The sequence below is a fragment of the Cebus imitator genome, unplaced genomic scaffold (assembly GCF_001604975.1).
Source record: "Cebus imitator isolate Cc_AM_T3 unplaced genomic scaffold, Cebus_imitator-1.0 Scaffold84, whole genome shotgun sequence".
NCBI classification, from domain to species: domain Eukaryota; kingdom Metazoa; phylum Chordata; class Mammalia; order Primates; family Cebidae; genus Cebus; species Cebus imitator.
The window spans coordinates 5965628-5987924 of NW_016107399.1; the positions used below are offsets into that span (position 1 = coordinate 5965628).

The 22297-nt window shown below is 39.5% G+C and overlaps 1 protein-coding gene across 9 annotated transcripts in view; it reads right to left on the reverse strand.

The window, feature by feature from the left end:
- The window catches only part of SCYL3 (SCY1 like pseudokinase 3), a 43017-nt gene that overhangs the window by 12484 nt on the left and 8236 nt on the right, over positions 1–22297 (reverse strand). For 7 of the 9 annotated variants that reach the window (XM_017534125.2, XM_017534127.2, XM_017534126.2 and 4 more), the window contains exons 3-8: positions 12347–12532; positions 9988–10101; positions 7711–7767; positions 4247–4349; positions 2910–3021; positions 587–664 (exon numbers count right to left, since the gene is read on the reverse strand). In XM_017534125.2, coding sequence (XP_017389614.1) covers positions 587–664; positions 2910–3021; positions 4247–4349; positions 7711–7767; positions 9988–10101; positions 12347–12532 — 650 coding nt within the window. Of the gene's footprint in view, positions 1–586; positions 665–2909; positions 3022–4246; positions 4350–7710; positions 7768–9987; positions 10102–10560; positions 10631–12346; positions 12533–22297 lie in introns of all 9 variants that reach the window. The other 2 variants (XM_017534131.2, XM_017534130.2) reach the window with 2 other exon arrangements.

Below are 22297 nucleotides of genomic sequence, written 5' to 3' on the forward strand. Positions count from 1 at the left end.
CACAGTCTACTAACTAATCCAAGTCTTATATGAGTTAAGCCTCCCCACTCAATAGAGAACAAACTGATCCACCTAAAAGGACATTAATCTGTTTCCCAGCCTGGCTTCCACCTCTTTGATGGCTTCAATGCCTGAAGTCCCGTATTTACAAATAATGTCAGCACTCCTCACTTCCACATGCAAGAGCTACCTCCTACCTGTACTTGTTTGGAAATTTATCCTCCAGCAGGACTCAACTTCTTGCCAGTTCCTGCACAAGTCATACTAGGTCTTTTCTTTGTGCATTTGTTCATGTTGCCCCTCTGCCTAGAATACCTTTTCTTTAACGACCTTCTCCTGCCCTCTGTTTTTAGGACTCCTTCCAAAAGCTCCACTACTGTACCCCCACCTCTGTGTAAGGATTATCAGTCTGGGTACCTGTTTTCTTCACCAGAAATATCTATCGCAGGGCCTAGGAGAAAGCCTGACACATAGGAAATGTTCAGTAAATGTGAAATGTCTGACTCATCTTCTCTAGAATACCTAAAATGATTACATGGACTTAATCCAAGTTATTGAATTTAAGTTCTTAACTTTCTGTACTTACTTAAAGAATTCCGTTTTTTCCTCTTCACTCTTCAATGTTAAACTTTTCAAGAAATTCACAACTTCCAGAAAATCATTTCTAAATGCCAAAAGGAGAAGGAATTCAGCAGAACAGATTAGAGAAGGCAGGTTAAATGTTGAGGCCATAACCACAGACTACATCAATATAATTTTCAACAAAGAAACATTCTCCTTTGCCATTTAAAAGATTCTATTACAACTAAATAGCGTATGAGACAAATACTATGGAACAAGCCTCTACAGAGCAATCTAGTATTTTAATATCAAAGAGATCTGTGAAGAGGATACAAGCTTAAACACACATATGCTAACATGCTTTATGGTTTAAAAAGTCAGAAAAAATCCTCCAAATTGTTGGTTTGTAATAGGATGTTGTTAAATGAAATATCCTAGGAGAAATGACATTGCCATTACAAAATACTAGTGACTCTCAGGCCTCCTATGATGAAATTAAAACTATTAAAGAGTTGTAGAAAGTGGAATTTCCATGCAGGAATCGTCTCATTTTTCCTGCTGTTAGTTACTTGCTCATTCTTTCAGCCAGGCAGGGATGAGTGTGAGTGGAACAGCCTACAGGGCTGCCAGAGAATTCCAAAGGCTGTGCACTGCTCAGCTCACATCCTACCGTATATGAGACTGTTGACCCCAGATGCTCCTGCATACAAGCTGGACAGCCTATTCAGAGGCCCAATAAGCAGAAGCAGAGATACCACCTAGGTCTCCACATCTTATGTTTATACTTATCTTCCACTTCCCCTTGGTTCAGCAGCAAAGACGTCTTAACTGAAATCTAATCAATCAAACTGGTTCAGCTGCTTCTGTAACAGATGCTGATCTTGGCTTCTTCTGTTGTCTCTTTGCTGGGTTTTCTCCTCACATTAACAGCGGGATTTTGGCAGGTGGGGTCTGTGTGGTTTTAGCTTTCTTCTCCCCTCTCAATTTACAATACAATTCTTAATAAATAACTCATTTTACACACAGTGATGAGAGAATCTAGTTACCATAAAGGATTGTTCTTGGTAGAGACTTTCATCAAGGGAAATAAAATATTTCTAAGAATCATCCAAAAGGGCATAGAAATACCTTGGAAAGACTCTCATAATAGTAAATATATAAAATTTTTACATGTCAATTAAAAACACACATTTTTGGCTGGGTGCGGTGGCCAAAGGCTGTGCCAAAGTGGGTGTATCACCTGAGGTCAGGAGTTCAAAATCAGCCTAACATGGAGAAAACTCATCTCTACTAAAAATACAAAAAATTAGCCAGGCATGGTGTCACATGTCTGTAATCCCAGCTACTCAGGAAGCTGAGGCAAGAGAATTGCTTGAACCTGGGAGGCGGAGGTTGTTGTGAGCTGACACTGCACTATTGCACCCCAGCCTGGGCAACATGAGCAAAACTCCGTCTCAAAAAAAAAAAAAAAAAAAAAAAATTAAAAAAAATTCCTCAAAAAAGACAAGTTTTGAATAGTTTCTTTGAAATATAAATGACAATATAATCCCAGTAACTACAAATGCTACTTATTCAATATCACCCTTCCCCCGCCTGCCCCTAGTTCTATACTACAGGTAATTTTCCCCACTTAGGAATATTAGCCTTCCCTTTGCTCTGGTTTTTCCCAGGCTCTAAATGCAAACACATAAGGGTAGTTTTAAAACTAACATAAGATTGGCTTTGCTAATAAAAGTCATGAATATGGAACTAACCTGTGCAGAAGTTCTGCAGTCATGGAAATAAAAAAATGAAGGACACATAATTAAAACTAACCTTAAAGAGGGGTTCAGAAACATCTCTGAATCTAATAAAGTATTAAGTTATATTCTGCCCTTCCCTCTGAACTGACTTCTTTGCTCTTCCATCACATATTACTAGACAAAGAAAATGAACTAATTTCCCATCCCCATGAGAAAAAATGATTAATAAACTCATATCAATAATATAATGGCAGCAGAAAGAAAAGGCTAAGTTTAATAACTTTTTCAATTAACTTACAACTGTAAACCAGTGTGTCTAACAGCTTCTTCAGTATTAGAAGCCTTAATAAATCTTGCTACAATTTCTACATCCAAGCCTTGAAGACAATCAAGTATTGCCAAAACTTCCTGTCTGTAACAGGAAACTGACAACCCAATTTCTTCCCCTATTTTCTCCTGTGGACATGATTCAATCTCTCCTAATAATTAACAACAACAGAAATTGCATCATTTGGTCCTCCAAAATCTCCCCACTGGCACTTATCCAAGATATGAGAGCAAGCAGCAGTGGGAAACAGCCAGTGTCACCACACCAGATGCCCTCACCTGAAGAAGTCATGGGATAGTAAAGTGCAGAGCGCTGGCCGACATTTTGGAATGGGATTCAGCAAAGTTGAGTGCAAGGTCTGTTGAAAGCTGGAGAGAACATCCGCTGAAACTGAAATCCAGAGCTACAGTTAGTTTCCAATGCCTTCTCCCTCTTTTCAGGACCTCTATAGCTGGAGACTGCCGAGAGCAAAAACCAACCTGTAAAAGCCCAAACAAACAAAGCCCTGGCTGTTGCTAAATAGCTTCCTGCTTGCCTTAGGCCAAACTCCTTGGCAGATGTAAAATGTTGTGCCACCACCGTCAAACCCCACCGCAGGTGCCATTCCCTTTTATACCCTCATTTCCTGATTATCCGTTTAACCCAGCTCAGGCCCAAAGAAGAAGGGTTAATAGTGGCTGGTTGGAGGGCCTTTCTCAACAGGGGTTTCTCATCCACAGAACACAGTTATATGAATGATTAAGTTCACAATTCTTCCAAGGATAGTAAATAATTGCTACCATCCTAGATACATAGAATAGTTAGTTCATCATACACAATGACTGCCTTAGGGATTAATTCTCAAATATTTAGGATGTGACAATTTAGAGCTGACAGCTGAATGGTACTTATAAACATCAGAACACCGCATAAGCCTGGCAGAACAAACTGCGTTAGAACTGGCACAAAGCTTGAGCCATGGGAGATGTAGACCAGTAAGGGGCCTACTGTGACACATGCCTCAAGTGCCAAACTTAATGAGTGGAAAATTAAAGTCCCAAAGTGGGCACAGGAGAGTGAAGCTGGCTGCCAAGCATGTAGTTAGAGAACACAGAAGAGAAAAGAAAACAATGTCTTCAGTAGCCTGACCTTTAAGAGGCAGTAAAAGAAAAAAGTGAAGAGTAAATTACAGTAATAAGAAAATAAATCAAATAAGCTTCGAAAGAATAGAAAGAAATGTTAAGTCCAATTTAACAAAAAATTTTGAATTTTACCCCATTCAGATTATTACATTTAAATCATTAATGATAGTTGCGTACTTATTGGCTGGGTCAATAAGGAACAGAGTCTACATTTAGACCGTTTAGGTACTATTACCAATAAATAAGATAATCACACATGATACTGACAGCCATAGTTCAAAGTGCTTCCTACTTAAATTCTTTTCACCATGCAAACTAATGAAAACCAAGGCTTCTTTCCTTAATGCTCTTAATATCTGCCCTAAAAAGTTACTTGGTAAGCAACACATTCCTTACTATGATCAAAGACTGTAGTCCTTAGAATTCCACACAGAATAGGCCGTGGATGACTTTCCGACTTATTCTATAGATGCAGTAGTATAACTCCAACTCACCCTGTTTATTTAAGATTGTGAGCAAACTTTCCACCAATATTCCAAATGAAAAGGCATCCCGGGCATGTCCATGACACTCTGGGAGAGCTGTGAATTCTGGAGACTAAAATTAGTAAAGACGATTAAAACTAGAGGATCTGCCTTATAAGCTATTTCTAGTTTTCTCTGAAGCACCTTCTCCCATGTTTGTATTATATTCAAATCTAACTTCAGAATACCACACATGAATTTATAGATTCTTAACACTATTAGTGAATAGAATTTGTCAAACATTTTAAAACATTAAAATGGGCAAAAAATTTTAGAAAGGACAGAGTATGGCACATGTCAGTGGCTTTTGAAAAGCCACTGCATTTTCACTGCAATCCATGGTAAAAAATGTGTCTCTGATCATGAACCAGCAAACACACACATGCGTAAATGCATACATAATGGAAACATAAGTTTCACAAAACAATGCTTAGCCTTACTATCTAAGATACCCAATGACATTTTCTTTTATTCTATTTAAATGTTGGTCAGGACCCCCCAAATTGACTTAAAACCCACAAATCACCAATTTTAAAAACACTAGTATACATACATAATACTGATGTGGATACATCTGATGTATTTCAAATCTTAGGTCTTAAGATACTTAAGTTTATAGTGCGTTTCATATTTCCTGTAAAGCTAAATATAACTTTGGGGATTAATGTTTATATTTATAGTGGTTGTAAGAACACATTCATAGAGGGAGCATCTGCTTCTGAATTTATTGGTAAGCTGAATCTTTCTTTGCCAGCACTCTAATGTTGATAATCATTCTTCTATGCATCTTGAAATCCTAACTAATGGGCAACTAGAGATAGATGAATGGTTTGGGTGACACACCAGAAAGGACAAGGGTTGCTGCTTCCACAATTATTATGGATTCCTGCAAAGTACAACTACTGATATGGTATGGCTATGTCACCATCCAAGTCTCATCTTGAACTGTAACTCCCACAATTCCCACATATCCTGGGAAGAACTGGTGGGAGGTGACTGAACTATGGGGGCAGGTCTTTCCTGCCCCATTCTCATGATAGTGAATGAGCCTCACAAGATCTGGCGGTTTTAAAAAGGGGAGTTTCCCTGCACAAGCTTGCTTCTCCTGTCTGCTGCTATGTGAGAATGCCTTTTGCCTTCTGCTATGATTGTGAAACTGTAGGTCTAATAAACCTCTTTCTTTTGTAAATTGCCCAGTCTTGGGTATGTCTTTATCAGCAGCATGAAAACAGACTAATACAATTAAATTGGTACCAGTAGAGTGGGGCATTGCTGAAAAGATACCTGAAAATGTGGAAGCAACTTTGGAACTGGGTAAAGGCAGAGGGTGGAACAGTTTGGAGGGTTCAGAAGAAGGTAGGAAAATGTGGGAAAGTTTGGAACTTCCTAGAGACTTGCTGAATGGCTTTGACAAAAATGCTGCTAGTGACATGAACAATAAGGTCCAAACTGAGGTGGTCTCAGATGGAGATGAGGAACTTGTAAAGTGGAGCAAAGGTGACTCTTGCTATGTTTTAGCAGAGGCTGGTGGCATTTTGCTCCTGCCCTGGAGAACTGTGGAACTTTGAACTTGAGAGATATGATTTAGGGTATCTGGTGGAAGAAACTTCTAAGCAGCAAAGCATTCAAGAGGTGACTTGGGTGCTATTAAAAGCATTCTGTTTTCAAAGGAAAACAGCATAAAAGTTTGGAAAGTTTGCAGCCTGACAATGCAATAGAAAAGAAAATCTCAGATGAAATCCAAACTGGCTGCAGAAGTTTGCATAAGTAATGAGGAGCCAAATGTTAATCCCCAAGACAATGGGGAAAATGTCTCCAGGGCATGCCAGAGGTCTTCACGGCAGCCCCTCCCACCACAGGCCCAGAGGCCTAGGAGGAAAAAGTAATTTCATGGGCCAGGGACAGGCCCAGGGTCCCTGTGTTGTGTGCAGTCTAGGGACTTGGTGCCCTGCATCTCTGCTGCTCCAGCTGCGGTTGAATGGGGCCAATGTAGAGCTCAGGATGTGGCTTCAGTGGGTACAAGCCCCAACCCTTGGCAGCTTCCATGTGGTACTTAGCCTGCACATGCACAGAAGTCAAGAATTGGGGTTTGGGAACCTCCACCTAAATTTCAGAAGATGTATGGAAATGCCTGGATGCCCAGGAAGAAGTTTGTTGCAGGGGCAGGGTCCCCATGGACAGCCTCTGCTAGGGCAGTGTGAAAGGGAATGTGAGGCCGGAGCCCTGACACTGAGTCCCTACTGGGGCACTGCCTAGTGGATCTGTGAGAAGAGGGCCATCAGGTCCAGATCCCAGAATGGGAGATCCATTGACAGCCTGCACAATGTGCCTGAAAAAGCTGCAGACACTTCAACACCAGCCTGTGAAAGCAGCCAGGAGGGAGACTGTACCCTGCAGAGCCACAGGGGCAGGGCTGCCCAAGACCATGGCAACCCACCTCTTGCATAAGCATGTTCAGGATTCAAGACATGGAGTCAAAGGAGATCATTTTGGAGCTTTAAGATTTGACTGCCCCACTGGATTTCAGACTTGCATGGGGCCTGTAGCCCTTTTTTTGGGCCAATTTCTCCCATTTGGAACGGCTGTATTTACCCAATGCTTGTACCGTATTGCCATTTTATCTAGGAAGTACCTAACTTGCTTTTTATTTTACAAACTCATAGGTGGAGGGGACTTACCTTGTCTCAGATGAGACACTGGACTGTGGACTTTTGAGTTAATGTTAAAATGAGTGGAAACTTTGGGGGACTGTTGGGAAGACATGATTGGTTTCGAAATGTGAGTACATAAGATTTGGGAGGGGTCAGGGGTGGGGATGATATGGTTTGGCTGTGACTCTCATCTTGAATTATAACTCCCACAATTCCCACGTGTTGTGGAGAGGAACCTGGTGGAGGTGACTGAATTATGGAGGTTGGTCTCTCCTGCTCTGTTCTGGTAATAGTGAATGAGTCTCATGAGATCTGATGGTTTTAAAAAAGGGAGTTTCTCTGCACAAGCTCTCTTCTCTTGTCTATCACCATGTGAGATGTGCCTTTCACCTTCCACCATGATTGTGAGGCCTCCCCAGCCACATGGAACTGTAAGTCCAATAAACCTCTTTCTTTTGTAAATTGCCCAGTCTTGGATATGTCTTTATCAGCAGCATGAAAACAGACTAACACAACTACTTATCGTGAAATGGGTATAACACTCTGTTCACACTGAGGTATCTCTACCTCTAAACAACATCATAGGTGCTTATGTGACAAAAAAAATTTAAGCTGGCTCCCTGGCTGTGGTGATAAGATTAATCTTAGAAGATTTTAAGGCCAGAGGAATTAGGAGGCATTTATAACTCAGTAAAGGAAGGAATAAGCAGAGGAAAGTTTTTAAAATTTTCATATTCAGTTACACAAAGGCACCTTCATTACATGTGAAGTATATCATCTTACCATCTCTTCAGGAGGGATAGATGCTGGGTCTCTTACTGACTGAATACTCCTCAGAAACTAGACAGAGAAATAAAGAAAATGATTCATACGTATGTTGGGTGAACTAATCTCTTACATCATATTACATAAGCTATGAGCAATGCAAACAGCAGCAATTAAACTTTCAAATCAATGTCACACATTAGATACACAAATTTAAAATGCTCCTAATTTTAAAAGTGCAAATACAGTACCTGGCACAGCACAAGGCACAGTAATAAATGGTAGTTCCTTTTCCTCTCCCCTTCATTTGGTGTGACAGACATGCTCTGCTATTCAGAGGCATCTGTGCATCTGATTTCCTTATATGGAAATTAGAACACTTCTTTCTCTTCCTGCTTAGATATTAACAATAAGAAGGCTTTTCTAGCACAGAACAAATCTGTCATTAATCTCACTAAATCAAATGAATCCTAAGTCTTGCTACCACACAAGATTAGAAAGTTGAGAAAAAACCAACATCCACAGAATAAGCATGTTAATTTGCTAGTTTCAAAAATTATTTTTGAAGATCTTACATGTCCTGAACATCATTTAGGGCACTAGGAATACAAGATGAATGCAATAAAGTTTCTGCCCCCAACCAGGTGCTCACAATCTAGAATGTAAACTAAATCTCAATAAACATGCTGAGTGCCCTGGAAGCACCAGGGTGACTAATTTTGTTGGGTAGGGGAATGCCTAGGGGAAGGAGTCACAGAAAGGAGATTGAAGCCATATCTTAGATGAGTTTACATTTTCCAGAAGCCAAGGGGAAGAAAGGCATTCCAGCAACAGAATGGCCTGAAGAGTGTGAAGGAAGAGGGCATATGTGGGAACACAGTTGAGCTCATGGAACAAGATGTAGCCAGACTGTAGCTCAAGAACTCTTGAGTGAGGCCAGGAGCAGTGCCTCACATCTGTAATCCCAGCACTTTGGGAGGCTCAAGTGGGCAGATCACTTGAGGTCAGGAATTTGAGACCAGCCTGGGCCACATGGCAAAACCCCATCTCTACCAAAAATACAAAAAATTAACCAGGTGTGGTGGTATGTGCCTGTGTTCCCAGCTACTTGGAAGCCTGAGGTGGAAGGATTGCTTGAGCCTGAGAGGCAGATGTTGCAGTGAGCCAAGATCACACCGCTGCACTCCAGCCTGGGTAACAGAGGGAAATCCCATTCCCCCCAATCCCCAAAAAGCCTAAATGGTAAATGAGGCTGAAGGGAGGCTGGAGGTAGGCTGCAGAAAGATTGTGAAGGGCCTTATATGCTATGGCAAAGAATCTGGAATAAATAGCACAGAAAGGATTACATGCTATTATACAAAGTAGACAAAAGGCAAATTCAGGGAAGAAGTGATCAATATGGGCAGAATAAACAGAGAGACGTCTTTTGGTAGAGCAGCATTTGAACTGAGCAAGAACCCAGGAAGGTGCACGTTAGACAAGGCCCAAGTTAAGTGTGGAGGCAGCACAAAAGAGAACAGGAGAAATTAGACTGAACCAGTAAGTCAACAGTGAGGCACCATTTCCATAGGGATATTAAGATGGAAACTTTAAAAAAAAATTTTTTCTTTAAGAAAGAGTGAGTGCAGCAGCAACATACAAAACGGTGAGAAGAACACACCATTTTGTGGGTTCAGAATGAAAGGGAAAACAGAAAGGTTCATCAACCTGGGAGGGAAACATGCAGAACTCTCAGACAAAAGCGTAAGGAGTATCAAATCAGCAACACAGCCCACTGGGAGTTAAGATGCACAGGTCCTAAATCCAGCTACTAAGATACCATGTATGAATTTAGGCAACTCGGACAATTGTTTAGTGAACATTTTCCAAATACCTAGCATATGCCAGGCGCCATTCAAGGTACAGGTATAAAGATAAGAGACTCACACCCTTAAGAAGCCCAACCAATAGAATACAAGTTCCATAAAGATAATTTCACTATCAAGTGGTATGATCAAAGTAAGTACAGGGTACTATGGGGCAGAGAGGAGGGGCATTTAACTAAAATATCTGAACAAAACATTTTACCTCTCTCAGTCTCAGGTTCCCCATCTATAAAATAAGGAGAAAGGATACACGGCCCCTCCTGCCTCTGAGGAACAAAATGCTGCAGGTCTATAAACGAGGGCATTGACAAAAAAGTCAAGTCTCCAAATCTAAGACCAAGCTAACACTGATGGAAAGTGCCTAGGCAAGAATCACATACCATCACACTATTAAAAACTGAGTAAGGAGTAGGGGCTGCCCCTGGCTTACCTCTGGCGTGGCCTGAGAAACTTTACAAACAGTTTCCATTCCTCCTAACTTCCAGTGCCCATCTTCACTCACAAACACAGATGATAAACAGACATTATTGTGTGTTAGGTGCCCCTGGGGAAAAAAAAGAACAAAAGGAAGGGTGCCACTGAAAGATCTGAAACAGAAATTTATTTTTAAAAATGTTTTTCTCCATCTCCCATAATCTTTATTTTAAAAAACTAAATATTAATCACCAAAAAAATTATGACAAGCCTTCCCATGTGTGGCATAATAAATGGAACTATGACTTTAAGAAACAACAAATTGAATGAAGTTAGATAAAAGGAAAAATGGAATGGAAGGGCTTCTGTTATCTCTCCCTGCCTGGTGTGGCAGGTTAATAAACACATTAAAGCCAGTGCACACAGTCATCTCGCATTTCTATGAGAGTCAAGAGATACACATGTTCTTTAACATAAATTTACAAGTCTTTATGACCTATATTATTAGCTTCCAATGCCTTTAAAGATAAAATATATCTTTGCTCACATAGGTTATTTTATTAATCTTCTTCTCTAGATTCTTTCTCACCTACATTCTATCACGAACCCAGATCCACTTCACCTGTAATCTTGTCAGTAGGCATTTAAAAAAATTCTGCCTGAAGAAGAGGAAAATGGAATGAGAAGGACCACCAGAAATATCCCACAGACCACAAAAGAGCCAATTTTAAAACTATAAAAATAGTACAGTCAAATAAGTAAGAAGAAGGGAGAAAACAAGAATAGGATTCAGGTATTTCAGTTTTTTTCCCCAAACCAAAAATCGTTTCAGTAGGCAAAAGAGTATGTTAAATTAAAGTTATATATGTATGTATGTATGTATGTATGTAATGTATGTATGTACGTATTTATTACAGGTTCTCTGCTGCCCAGGCTGGTGTGCAGTGGTGTGATCACAGCTGACTGCAGCCTCAACCTCCTGGACTAAAGCAATCCTCCCACCTCAGCCTCCTGAGTAGGGAGACTACAGGCATGTGCCACCATGCCTGGCTCATTTTTTTAAATGTTTTTGTAGAGATGGAGTCTTGCCATGTTGCCCAGGCTGGTCTCGAACTCCTGGGCTCAAGCAATCCTCTTGCCTCGGCCTCCCAAAGTACTGGGATTACAGGTGTGAGCTACTGTGCCTGGCCAAAAGAGCACTTTAAATATTCTACCAAATACATCAAATATGTACATATTTTTTATAGAGAATACTCCAAAAGATATATATTTTTTTAAAGGAAGGTTTAGAATAGTACGTATACTATATATCCATTTGAGGAAAAAACACAAGAGAAGTATACACACTAGATATTTGTTTTATATGCACAAAGAACACCTCTAGAATAATACACAAGTCACCAGCATTGCCTTTGAAGAGAGGAATTAGAGCACTGGATTCAAGGATGGGAGAGGGACTTACTTGTTCCTATGTGCACCCACATACTGTACTCACTTTTTAACCATGTGTATGCACTTTTGTCAATAAAGAAGATATTTCTCCCCATTGAAGCATTAATAATTCTCGTTATCATGTGAACTTGTAAACATACTCTTAAGAGACTATAAATTCAACGTGATATTTGGAGAATCTGTCTCTAACAGAAAAAATTTAAAAACATACATGAAGATGAGTCAAGTCCAAGTGTTTCTAACCTGTGACTGGTATTTTTTAATCTTGGTGGACTGCCAAAGACTTTAATGCTTCAGAATGTAAATATCATTAAGAAACAGTAGCTCGGTAATACTGTTAAGAAACAGACCAGAAGTAAACCTGGGAACCACCACATTACAGTAATAGCAAACATCACCAGAGAGCCAAGCACACTGGTTACACCACAGAGTGTTAAGAGGCGGTCTCTCAATTGGCCCCACTGCTCAAATAGGAAAGGAAGAGAGGTGTATATATTCTGCCTCTTCCTAAGAAATGGTCATTTCTTTCTTCAAAATCTAAAACGGGACACAACTCTTGAAAAGAAATAGGAACTTTAGTCTACGGCAGCACTGATAGTAAACCTTTTCTTTGTTTTAATAACTCATGCCAGCTGTAGCTATTTTTAGGCAAAGAATTATCCAAAACTAGAGGTAGAGTGTAATAAACTAAAATTCTATAAATAACTGTCCGGGGACACGGCACTAGCTGTCCATTCAATAAAACCCCTATCTATAGCACCTCTTATGCCTTCCAACATGCTATTTTTTTTTCAGGAAGTTTTCTAATAACACTAACTTACAATTTCCATATACAACATAATTTATAAGTATTATCACACGCATCATCCCTCCTGCCCCTGTCTACATCAAAGCCTGTGGGGCAGATTATTCAGGTTACTTACTCTGTCATGAAGGAAGGTAAGAGCCAGTAATATGTCATAGATCCCAGCACAGACCTCAGCAGAAGACAATGTTTCCAAAGCCACTTCCAGGGGCTGTACTCGCTCAGTGACAAGATGAATGCCATCTGCTTCCACAGTACAAGATAAAAATCTTAGCAAGCAGGGGTGACGAAGTGTCTTCAAATGCTTTAAAAATACAAACAGAAGAGTTGATGAAATTAATGACCCCAAACCAGATTATACTTTCATATACATATGGTAGAAATCAGAAAATTTATACTTGCAGTTAAGGCTCTTTCGAGCTCCCTACCTTCCTCCCTACCCACTAAATTTCACTTAAGGCAAAGAAGTGTGACTTGTTCTGACATCATTCAATTTATTAACGTTTAAATGACTACAGAAATTTCCAGTTTTATTATGGTCATGTAAGCCCCATAAGAGCCCAGATCTCTCAACAATTACTGCTATAAACTGAATAAAGTGCCAGAAACAAATGAAATCTGAAAAGTGAGCAAATGCAAACAGATTATGAAGGGGAGTCAAACCTGAAGAAGCAACACCCATGGGGGTGAGTTTCCTGGTTTGGGGAAACCTTCTCACAGCTACGCATGGAGGCAGGCCCCAGATGCAATGCAGTTAACAAAGGTGCTAAAAGTCCAATAAAAACTTAACCATCTTTCTGGATAAAAGAATGATAGAAAAGAACTGAGGAAGACCAGTATGAGGAAGATATCCCAGAGAGGAGAAAGCTGGAGGGATGCCTTGATTTTTCACATACCCACAAATTCTCAGACTAACCCCCTGAAGCAAGCATGCACAGGATAGACCCAAACCAGCATTGCAAAGTTTTAAGAAATAGATAGACTGCAAATTGTATTCACAAAAAAACAGGAGAGTAGTTAAAAAACATGAGGCCTGAACCTAAATTAACTGCCCACTAAATAAAAAAAATCAACATTTTCCAAAGGATTATAACAGAGTGAAGAGTTATGTGACATCACATTCAAAATGACCAGGATTCAACCCCAAACTACTCAACATAGAAGAACCATAAAAACATAATACATTCTCAATGGAAAAGACAACCAATAAACACCACCCCAAGGGGACTCAGATATTAGAATTACCAGAAAGATTTTAAAGCAGCTGTTATAATCACCCTCCTAGAGATAAAAGTTATAAAATATTAAACAGAAATATAGAAGTTTATAGAAGAAAAATAAAAGATTGGAAATACATTGTCTAGACTCATTAACAGAATGAATATGACAGAATAAAGAGTCAGTGAACTTGAAGACATTAACCAATCTGAAGAATAAAAATAGAAGAATAAAAAATATTTTTTAAAAAAATAATCAGAGGGGCTGGGAGTGGTGGCTCAAACCTGTAATCCCAGCACTTTGGGAGGCCAAAGCAGGAGGATCACTTCAGCCCAGGAGTTCAAGACCAGCCTGGGAAATACAGTGAAAGGACAAGAAGACAGCAGAATGTGAGTTTTTTAAAAGGAACAGCCAAGAAGATCATCATAGGGGGGGTAAAAAAAAAAAAGAGAGAGAAAAAAAAAGACCAGAGCCTCAGAAACCTGTGACAATAACAAAAGGTCAAATAAATATAACTGAAGTCCAAAAAAGAGAAAAGAAAAAAGTTGGGGCATAAAAAAAATACAACTGCAGAAAACTTAAATTTGGCAAAATACTTAAGTTTACAGATTTAAGAATGTCAGTGAATATAAAACAAGATAAATTAAAGGAAAAGCACACTTAACCTATTACTGTGAAACTGCTAAATATCAAAGATAAAAAAAATCTTGGAAGCAGCTAAAGAACAAATTACAAGGCAGAGAATGATGATTTAAAGAACTGCAGATTTCTCATCAGGAAACATGGAGGGCTAGAAACAATGAAATAACATGTTTAAAATGCTGAAAGAAAAAACTATCAGCTTGGAATATTGTACCTAAGTGTAGTTGTTCAGTCGGGGTGGTGGGAAAAATTGTAATATGAATGCAAACCTTCTTGGAAGGCCGGAGGGTCTTGCAAAACCCTGAAAATAGGATTTGGCTGAAGGCAGCCAGATTCTCTTAACTGGTGCCTGAAAGCTTAAGTTAGATAACTAGGGGATGTAAAGAAACTGATGCAGAAAAGTTAACCTGGCATTTAATCATCTATAAGACTGCTCTCTCCAAGGAGGGCAACCATGTTAATTATCCACAAGTGTGTTGACTCAAAGCCTTTGTCATTAGATCTATACTGAATAAATGCCTGCACTGCCAGCTTGTGAGGGCCACAGCTGCTGACTCCTTATAGCACCCTCCTCGGTGTCTGTGAGTGGCCCAGACCCCTAGCCCACTCTTTCACTGGATATCTGTATCTGAGTGCACTTGTTCATCCGTTGCTGGGTCGGGGTCTGCAGGTTGGACCCAACATCTAAGCAAAATTAGCCTCCAGGGACAAAGGCAAAATAAAAGCACTTTTGGTAACAGAAAACAGAAAATTTCTTGTCAGAACACCTGATCTATAAAAAATGCTAATGGAATTTCTTCAAGTGGAAGAAAAAATGATACCAAAGGGAAACCTGGATCTTCAGGATTGAAGGAAGAGTACCAGAAATGGTAAATATTAAAATAAATATGAAGGCCACATTTTTTTTGGAGACAAGATCTCACTCTGTTGCCCAGGCTGGAGTGCAGTGCCATGATCTCAGCTCACTGCAACCTCCACCTTCTGGGTTCAAGCAATTTTCTTGCCTCAGCCTCCCAAGTAGCTGGGAGTATAGGTGAGCGGCACCATGCCAAGTTAATTTTTGTATTTTCAGTTGAGACGGAGTTTCACCATGTTGGTCAGGCTGGTCTCAAACTCGAGCCACCTGCCTGCCTCAGCCTCCCAAAGTGCTGGGATTCCACACATGGGCCACTGCACCCAGGTGAAGGCCACATTTTTACTTCTTCCGTTATTTAACTGCTATTTAAAGCAGATACTGCAATATTGCCTGACGAGGTTTTCAATGTGTGTGAATGAATGTATAGTTAATATGTGTGTAACAAAAGGACAGCAGGGATAGGAGGCTGAAGACACCTATAATATAAAGTTTCTACGTTTTATGTGACATGGTACAATATTAACCACAAGCAGATTACTTTTTGTCCTATTTATAATTTTCTTACATTAAAAAATTTGGTAATAGATATACATATTTTGGGGGGGTTCACCTGTGATAATTTAATACCTTCATAAAATCTGTAAAGATCATATCAATATAATTGGGATATCCATCACCTTAAACATTTCTTTTCTTTATGCTAGAAACATTAGAATTATGTTCTAGTTGTGTAAAAATATATAATCAATTATTGTAAATTAGTCATCCTACTGACCTATCAAACACTAGATCTTATATCTTCTAGCTTGTATCTTGTAACTGTGTGTATTTGTACCCATTAATCAACCTCTCTTCACCCCCTACAATCCCCTACCCTTCCTGGCCTCTGGTAACCACCAGTCTACTCTCTACTTGTATGACATCAACTTTTTTAGATTCCACGAGTAAGATCATGCAGTATGTGTCTTTCTGTGCCTGATTTATATCACTTAACACAGCGGACCCCAACCTTTTTGACGCCAGGGACCAGTTTCATGGAACACAATTTTTTCACAAACCAGGGGTAGGGGGATAATTTTGGGATAAGACTGTTCTACCTCAAATCATCAGGCATTAGACTGTCATAAGAAGTGCACAACCTAGATCCCTTGCATATACAGTTCACAATAGGGTTCATGCTCCTATGAGAATTTAATGCTGCTGCTGATCTGACAGGAGACAGAACTCAGGTGTAATGCTCAAGTACCCACTGCTCACGTCCTGCGGTGCAGCCCAGTTCCCAACAGGCCATAAACTGGTACCAGTCTGGTAGCCTAGGGGTTGGGGAACCCCGATTTAACATAATGTTCTCTAGGTTCTAACATGTTATCACAAATAATGGAATTTCATTCCTTTTTATGTCTAAACACTATTCCATCATATAGATACACCACATTTTCCTTATCCATTCATCCACTGATGGATACTTAAGTTCATTTTAAATTTTGGCTATTATAAATAACACTGCAATAAATATGAAAGTGCAAATATCTCTTTTCTACATTAACTTTATTTTGGATGCACACCCAGAAGTGGAACTGCTGAATCATGGGCAGTTCTACTTTTAGCTTTTCGAGGAACTCCAGACAGTTTCCCATAGTGGCTATACTAATTTACATTCCCACCAACAGTATATGAGGGTTTCCCTTTCTCCACATCATCAGCCTCATTACTGCCTATCTTTTTGATAGAAGCCATTTTAACTGGGATGAGAGGATATCTTATCGTGGTTTTGTTGTGTAGTTCTTTAATGATTAGTGTTACTGAGTATTTTATATACCTGTTGTCCATTTGTGTGCCTTTTGAGAAATGTTTATTTAGATCTTTTGCCCTCTTTTAAAACTGGATTATTTTGTGGGTTTTTTGTTGTTGTTACTGAGTCGTTTGAGCTTTTTTTTTNTTTTAATTGAGACAGTCTCGCACTGTTGCCCAGGCTGGAGTGCAGTGGCACAATCTCGGTTCACTGCAATCTCTGCCCTCTGGGTTCAAGTGATTCTCCTGCCTCAGTCTCCCGAGTAGCTGGGATTACAGGTGCCGGTCACCATGCTCAGCTAATTTTGGGTATTTTTAGTAGAGACAGGGTTTTACCATGTTGACCAGGCTGGTCTTGAACTCTTAACTTCGTAATTCATCCACCTAGTCCTCCCAAAGTGCTGGGATTACATGTGTGAGCCACCGCACCCAACCTGAGCTCCTTTTATATTCTGGTTATTAATCTCTTGTCAGGTGGATAGTTTGCAAAACAAGTAGACTATTAACATATACTAAAATCCCTAGTGCAGCCATTTAAAAATACACAAAGAAATACAGCCAAAAAAAAAAAAATCGATATATTAAAATGGAATAAATGAACTAAAAAACTATTCAATTAATCCAAAAGAAGGGAGAATAGAAGAAAAAAACACACAAGAGGACAAACAGAAAATAAATAATAAACTCCAACTACATTAATAATTACATTAAATGTTAATAATCTAAACACTGCAAATAAGAGTAGATTCAAGAAGCAAGACCCATCTACATGTTGCCTTTTAAAGACACTTTAAAAATGAAGACACAGATGGACTGAAAGTAAATGGATAGAGAAGGATATACCAAAAAAAATAGTAAGCATTAAGAAGGCTGGGGTGGCTATATTCCTATCAGACAAAAACACACTTCAAGACAAAGGATATGGCTAGAGATAAAACTGGATATTTCTTAAAGAAAAATAATTTATTAAGAAGATATAATTATGCATATTTGTATGATAGCAGAGTCTGAAAATGCACATGAAGCCAAAATTGACAAAATTAAAGCGAAAAACGGACAATTCTACAATCACAGTGGGAGATTTAAATACCCTTCTCTCAATAGAACTAGACTCTCCCCACAAAGTAATAACAAGAAAAACACAGAAAACATGAAGGTCAACTATCTTCATCTGATAACATTAAGAAAACACTAGACTGAACTGCAGAACACATATTCAAGTGAACATGAAATAGTCACAAAAATAAGACTATGTGCTGGGCCATCAAACAATTTTGAATGGATTAGTACCTTACACTTACCTTAATGCATGTACATCATAGACCAGGGGTTGGCAAACAGTTTCTGTAAGGGCCAGATAATAAATATCTTGGCTTTAAAGGCCATAGGGTGTCTGTGGCCTCTTCTTTTTTTTTAAGCAGCCCTTTAAAAATGTAAAAACCATTCTTAGCTCATCTGGGCATAAGTTTGCTTATCCCTGCCATAGATCACCAATGAATGTAAAAAACATTTACAAACTATTTTAATTTTGTTTATCCTGTTTTCTAACATTTTAACTTTTACTTATTGAATATTTACTCCCCTTTAAAATGTTTAGGCTGGGCCCTATGGCTCTTGCCCAGCACTTTGGGAGCTGAGGAGGGTGGATCACTTGAGCCCAGGAGTTCAAGACTGGCTTGGACAACATGATGAAACCCCAACTCTACAAAAAAAATACAAAAATGAGCTGAGCATGGTGGCGCCCACCTGTGGTCCCAGCTGCTCAGGACACTGAGGTGGGAGGATTGCTTGACCTGGGAGGTCAAGGCTGCAATAAGCCATGAGCACGTCACTGCACTCCAGCCTGGACAACAGAGCAAGACCCTGTCTAAATAAATAAAATAAAAATAAAACGTTCAAACATCTTTTAAAATTTTATCACAACTCGCTGGGTATGGATATCCCAACTTTTAGAAACCCCTACAATGGAATATTCCTGTTTCCTGACCTGTTTTCTTTATCCTACTTTCTAACAGACAGTAGACACAGATGAAACGACAAGTATAAAATAATTTTGTGTCTGAACAAGGGAGGTTAAATCTGTGGTGGTCCTGTAACAGCTTTATCAGATCATGATTTTCCAATCCTCACCCATGCAGTGTGTTTTGAAAATTTTAACATAAGTAACTTAGAAGATCCACAGTCCAAAATTCCCCCAACATTGAATAATTTTATCATTTATTTACAGCAAAAAGAAACCGCTGGAATGCTGGTTTTCCTTACAAACCATGAATTTCTAAAATAAATTTCATGATGTTAAAGCTCTAACCTATATAATCACCGAAGAAGCCCCGTAAAGCGATCGGATTGGGAGGAAAGTGATGAAATATTTCATTTGGAAGATAACCCTCAATATAATACCAGATGCCATATTCACAAATAAGCAATGACTACTGAACATTCCAAACACCTTATTGGAAGAATATGGGCTAGCATAAGAATCCATACTCTGCATTGGTACAATTCTTGTATCAGATGCCTCAAATTTCTCTACTAAACTTCTTTCAGGCAGGGTCATAAGAAAATCTCAGTGGGTTGGTTTCTCTAATTTTTCTTTTCTTTTTTCTTTTTTTTTTTTTTTTTGAGACAGTTTTGCTCTGTTGCCAGGATGGAGTACAGTGGCACGATTTCAGCTCACTGCAACCTCCGCCCCAACCCCCCGACGGGATTCAAGTGATTCTCCTGCCTCAGCCTCCCAAGTAGCTGGAACTACAGGAACTACAGGTGCCCACCACCACACCAGCTAATATTTTGTATTTTTAGTAGAAATGGGGTTTCACTATGTTGGCCAGGCTGGTCTCGAACTCCTGACCTTGAGATCTGCCCATGCTGGGATTACAGGCATGAGCCACCGTGCCAAGCCTCCAATTTCCTTTATTTTCTTGGAATTATCTCAAATTTTGCCAACCCTGGGAAGAGCTCCAATAAGGTTTATTTATTTATTCTTAGGAAGAAAGTTGTTACCCTCTCTTGAGTTAATTTAGTAAAAAATAATTAAGAAAATATTGAAGAAAATATTTCTTTAACTAGCAATTACAAATTAATAAATACAGCAAAGATCCAGATAAACCAAAAACTGTGTTAGCAGGTTGGTTAAATGAGTCAAGTTAACCGGGAATAATTTTTTACAAGTGCTGTTTTGGTTCTTTTTGTTTTTGAGACAGAGTGTCACTCTTGTTACCCAGGCTGGAGTACAATGGTGTGATCTCAGCTTACTGCAACCTCCACCTCCTGAATTCAAGCAATTATCTTGCCTCAGCCTCTGGAAGAGCTGGGATTACAGGCACCCATCACCAGGCCTGGCTAATTTTTGTGTTTTGAGTAGACATGGGGTTTCACCATCATAGCCAGGCTAATCTAAAACTCCTGACCTCAGGTGATGCACCTACCTCGGCCTCCCAAAGTGCTGGGCTTACAGGTGTGAGCCACCATGCCTGGCCTACAAGTGTGTTTTGAGCTATGGTTTCTGCATAAAATTATGTAGCCTCCCTCATGTTTTAAGAATCACTTCAAACACAATAAATAAATGGAAAAAATAAATAATAAAAAATAAAAAAAGAATCACTTCAAGTAATTTTCAAATAAATTTCAAATAATTTTCAACCCAAATCTTTCATGTTCTCTTCTGCTTTTTGCTTTATTCTGCAACACCTAGAAAATTTCCTGATCCAAAGTGATTTCTTGTTTAATAAAGAACGAGAGGAAGAAATGACTCATTGCATGTTTCTGAACAAGGCACTTAGCAAGAACCTTATTTGTCACTCCCCTTTGGTACATTCAATATTAAACACAAATTATGCATACACGTTCACAGGAAAGGCCAGCAATTAAGAATAGAACATTTTTTTATTCAAGCCTCTACTGCTCTAAAGAACAGCAGCAACAAGACATACTTGCTAACTAGGATATTTTTCAATGAACATCAGTGGAACAAATAAATGGCTCTTGCCGTAGTAGAGAAAGATGACTATTTTTGAATGAGAGTGTCTTGAAAGCACTTTCCCCAAAGTTATTGAATGCCTATTACATCCCATTCACTGTCCTAGGTGATAGTCTCTGAAAGAGGATTCTGAGTAATGACCTTTATTGTTAAATATTAATTGCATTATATAATTTATCAATGTTGGTATTTTTCTACACCCAAACAGCAATTTTAAGTATGAGATTCTAACCCTAAATATAAATGATTCCCATTTATCAGGAATCAGTTATGACTAATTCATTCGAGCCTCAGAGGCTTAACTTTTTATTGTTGTTCTGCCTCTGATTCACTATCTCACTTGGAGAACTATGCAAAGTTAACTGAACCAGCATTACAGCCCGAATCCACCTGCAGGCTTATAAATGGGACAAAGCCATAATTTCACACCGTTAAATATGTTAAGTAAACTTAATAAAATAACCAAGATGCCTAAACTAGAGAACAAGGACCTTCAGGGAAAAATATTATTCCTTCTTCTCTAAAGATGTAAATCTTAAGTCAAAATGCAGATACTATTTTTTGGTAAATGCCCACCATTTGAAGGTTAGATCATAAACCAAGAATAAAATGAAGAAAGGGAAAGGAATAAAGAATTGTAGCCGGGCGCGGTGGCTCACGCCTGTAATCCCGGCACTTTGGGAGGCCAAGGTGGAGGATCATCTGAGGTCAGGCGTTTTGAGACCAGCCTGGCCAGCAAGGTGAAATCCTGTCTTTACTAAAAATACAAAAAATTAGCCGGGTATGGTGGCACGTGCCTGTAATCCCAGCTACTCATGAGGCTGAGGCAGGAGAATCACTGGAACCCAGGAGGCGGACGTTGCAGTGAGCCAAGATGACGTCACTGTGCTCCAGCCTGGGCAACAAGAGTGAAACTCCATCTCAAAACAAACAAACAAGAATTCCATTCTGTAGAGCTTGCATTTGAGGTACTGACAAAACTTTTAGGTGGAGATATTCAATAGGCAGGTGAAAATGTAGATCTGGAGCTCAGACTAGAGATTTTGGCAGACAATTAGTTTAGAATGGCAGGTTGGATGCTTATTAGCATTAAAGGAAAAAGAGTGAGAGTGAAGTCTGAAAGACTGGTGGGGAGCAAGTAGCTGGCCATTCCATCTGGTGGGTGCATCATACCTGAGGTATGGGGGATACTTCTGAAGTTCTTCCGAATGGATAGTGCTCAGGAGCCACATAAGAGCACTACATTCTGATTATGATGGGCAAGAAATAATTTCTTAAAAAGTCAACCATAGGTCTGGGCGTGGTGGTTCAGGCCTATAATACCAGCATTTTGGGAGGCCATGGCAGGCGGATCACCTAAGTTCAGGAGTTTGAGACCAGCCTGGCCAATATGGCAAAACCCCATCTCTACTAAAAATACAAAAATTAGCTGGGTGTGGTGGTGTGCACCTGTAATCCCACATATTTGGGATGCTGAGGCAGGAGAATCACTTGAACCTGGGAGACAGAGGCTGCAGTGAGCCGAGATTGCCCCACTGCACTCCAGCCTGGGAGACAGAGCAAGACTCCATCTCACAAAAAAA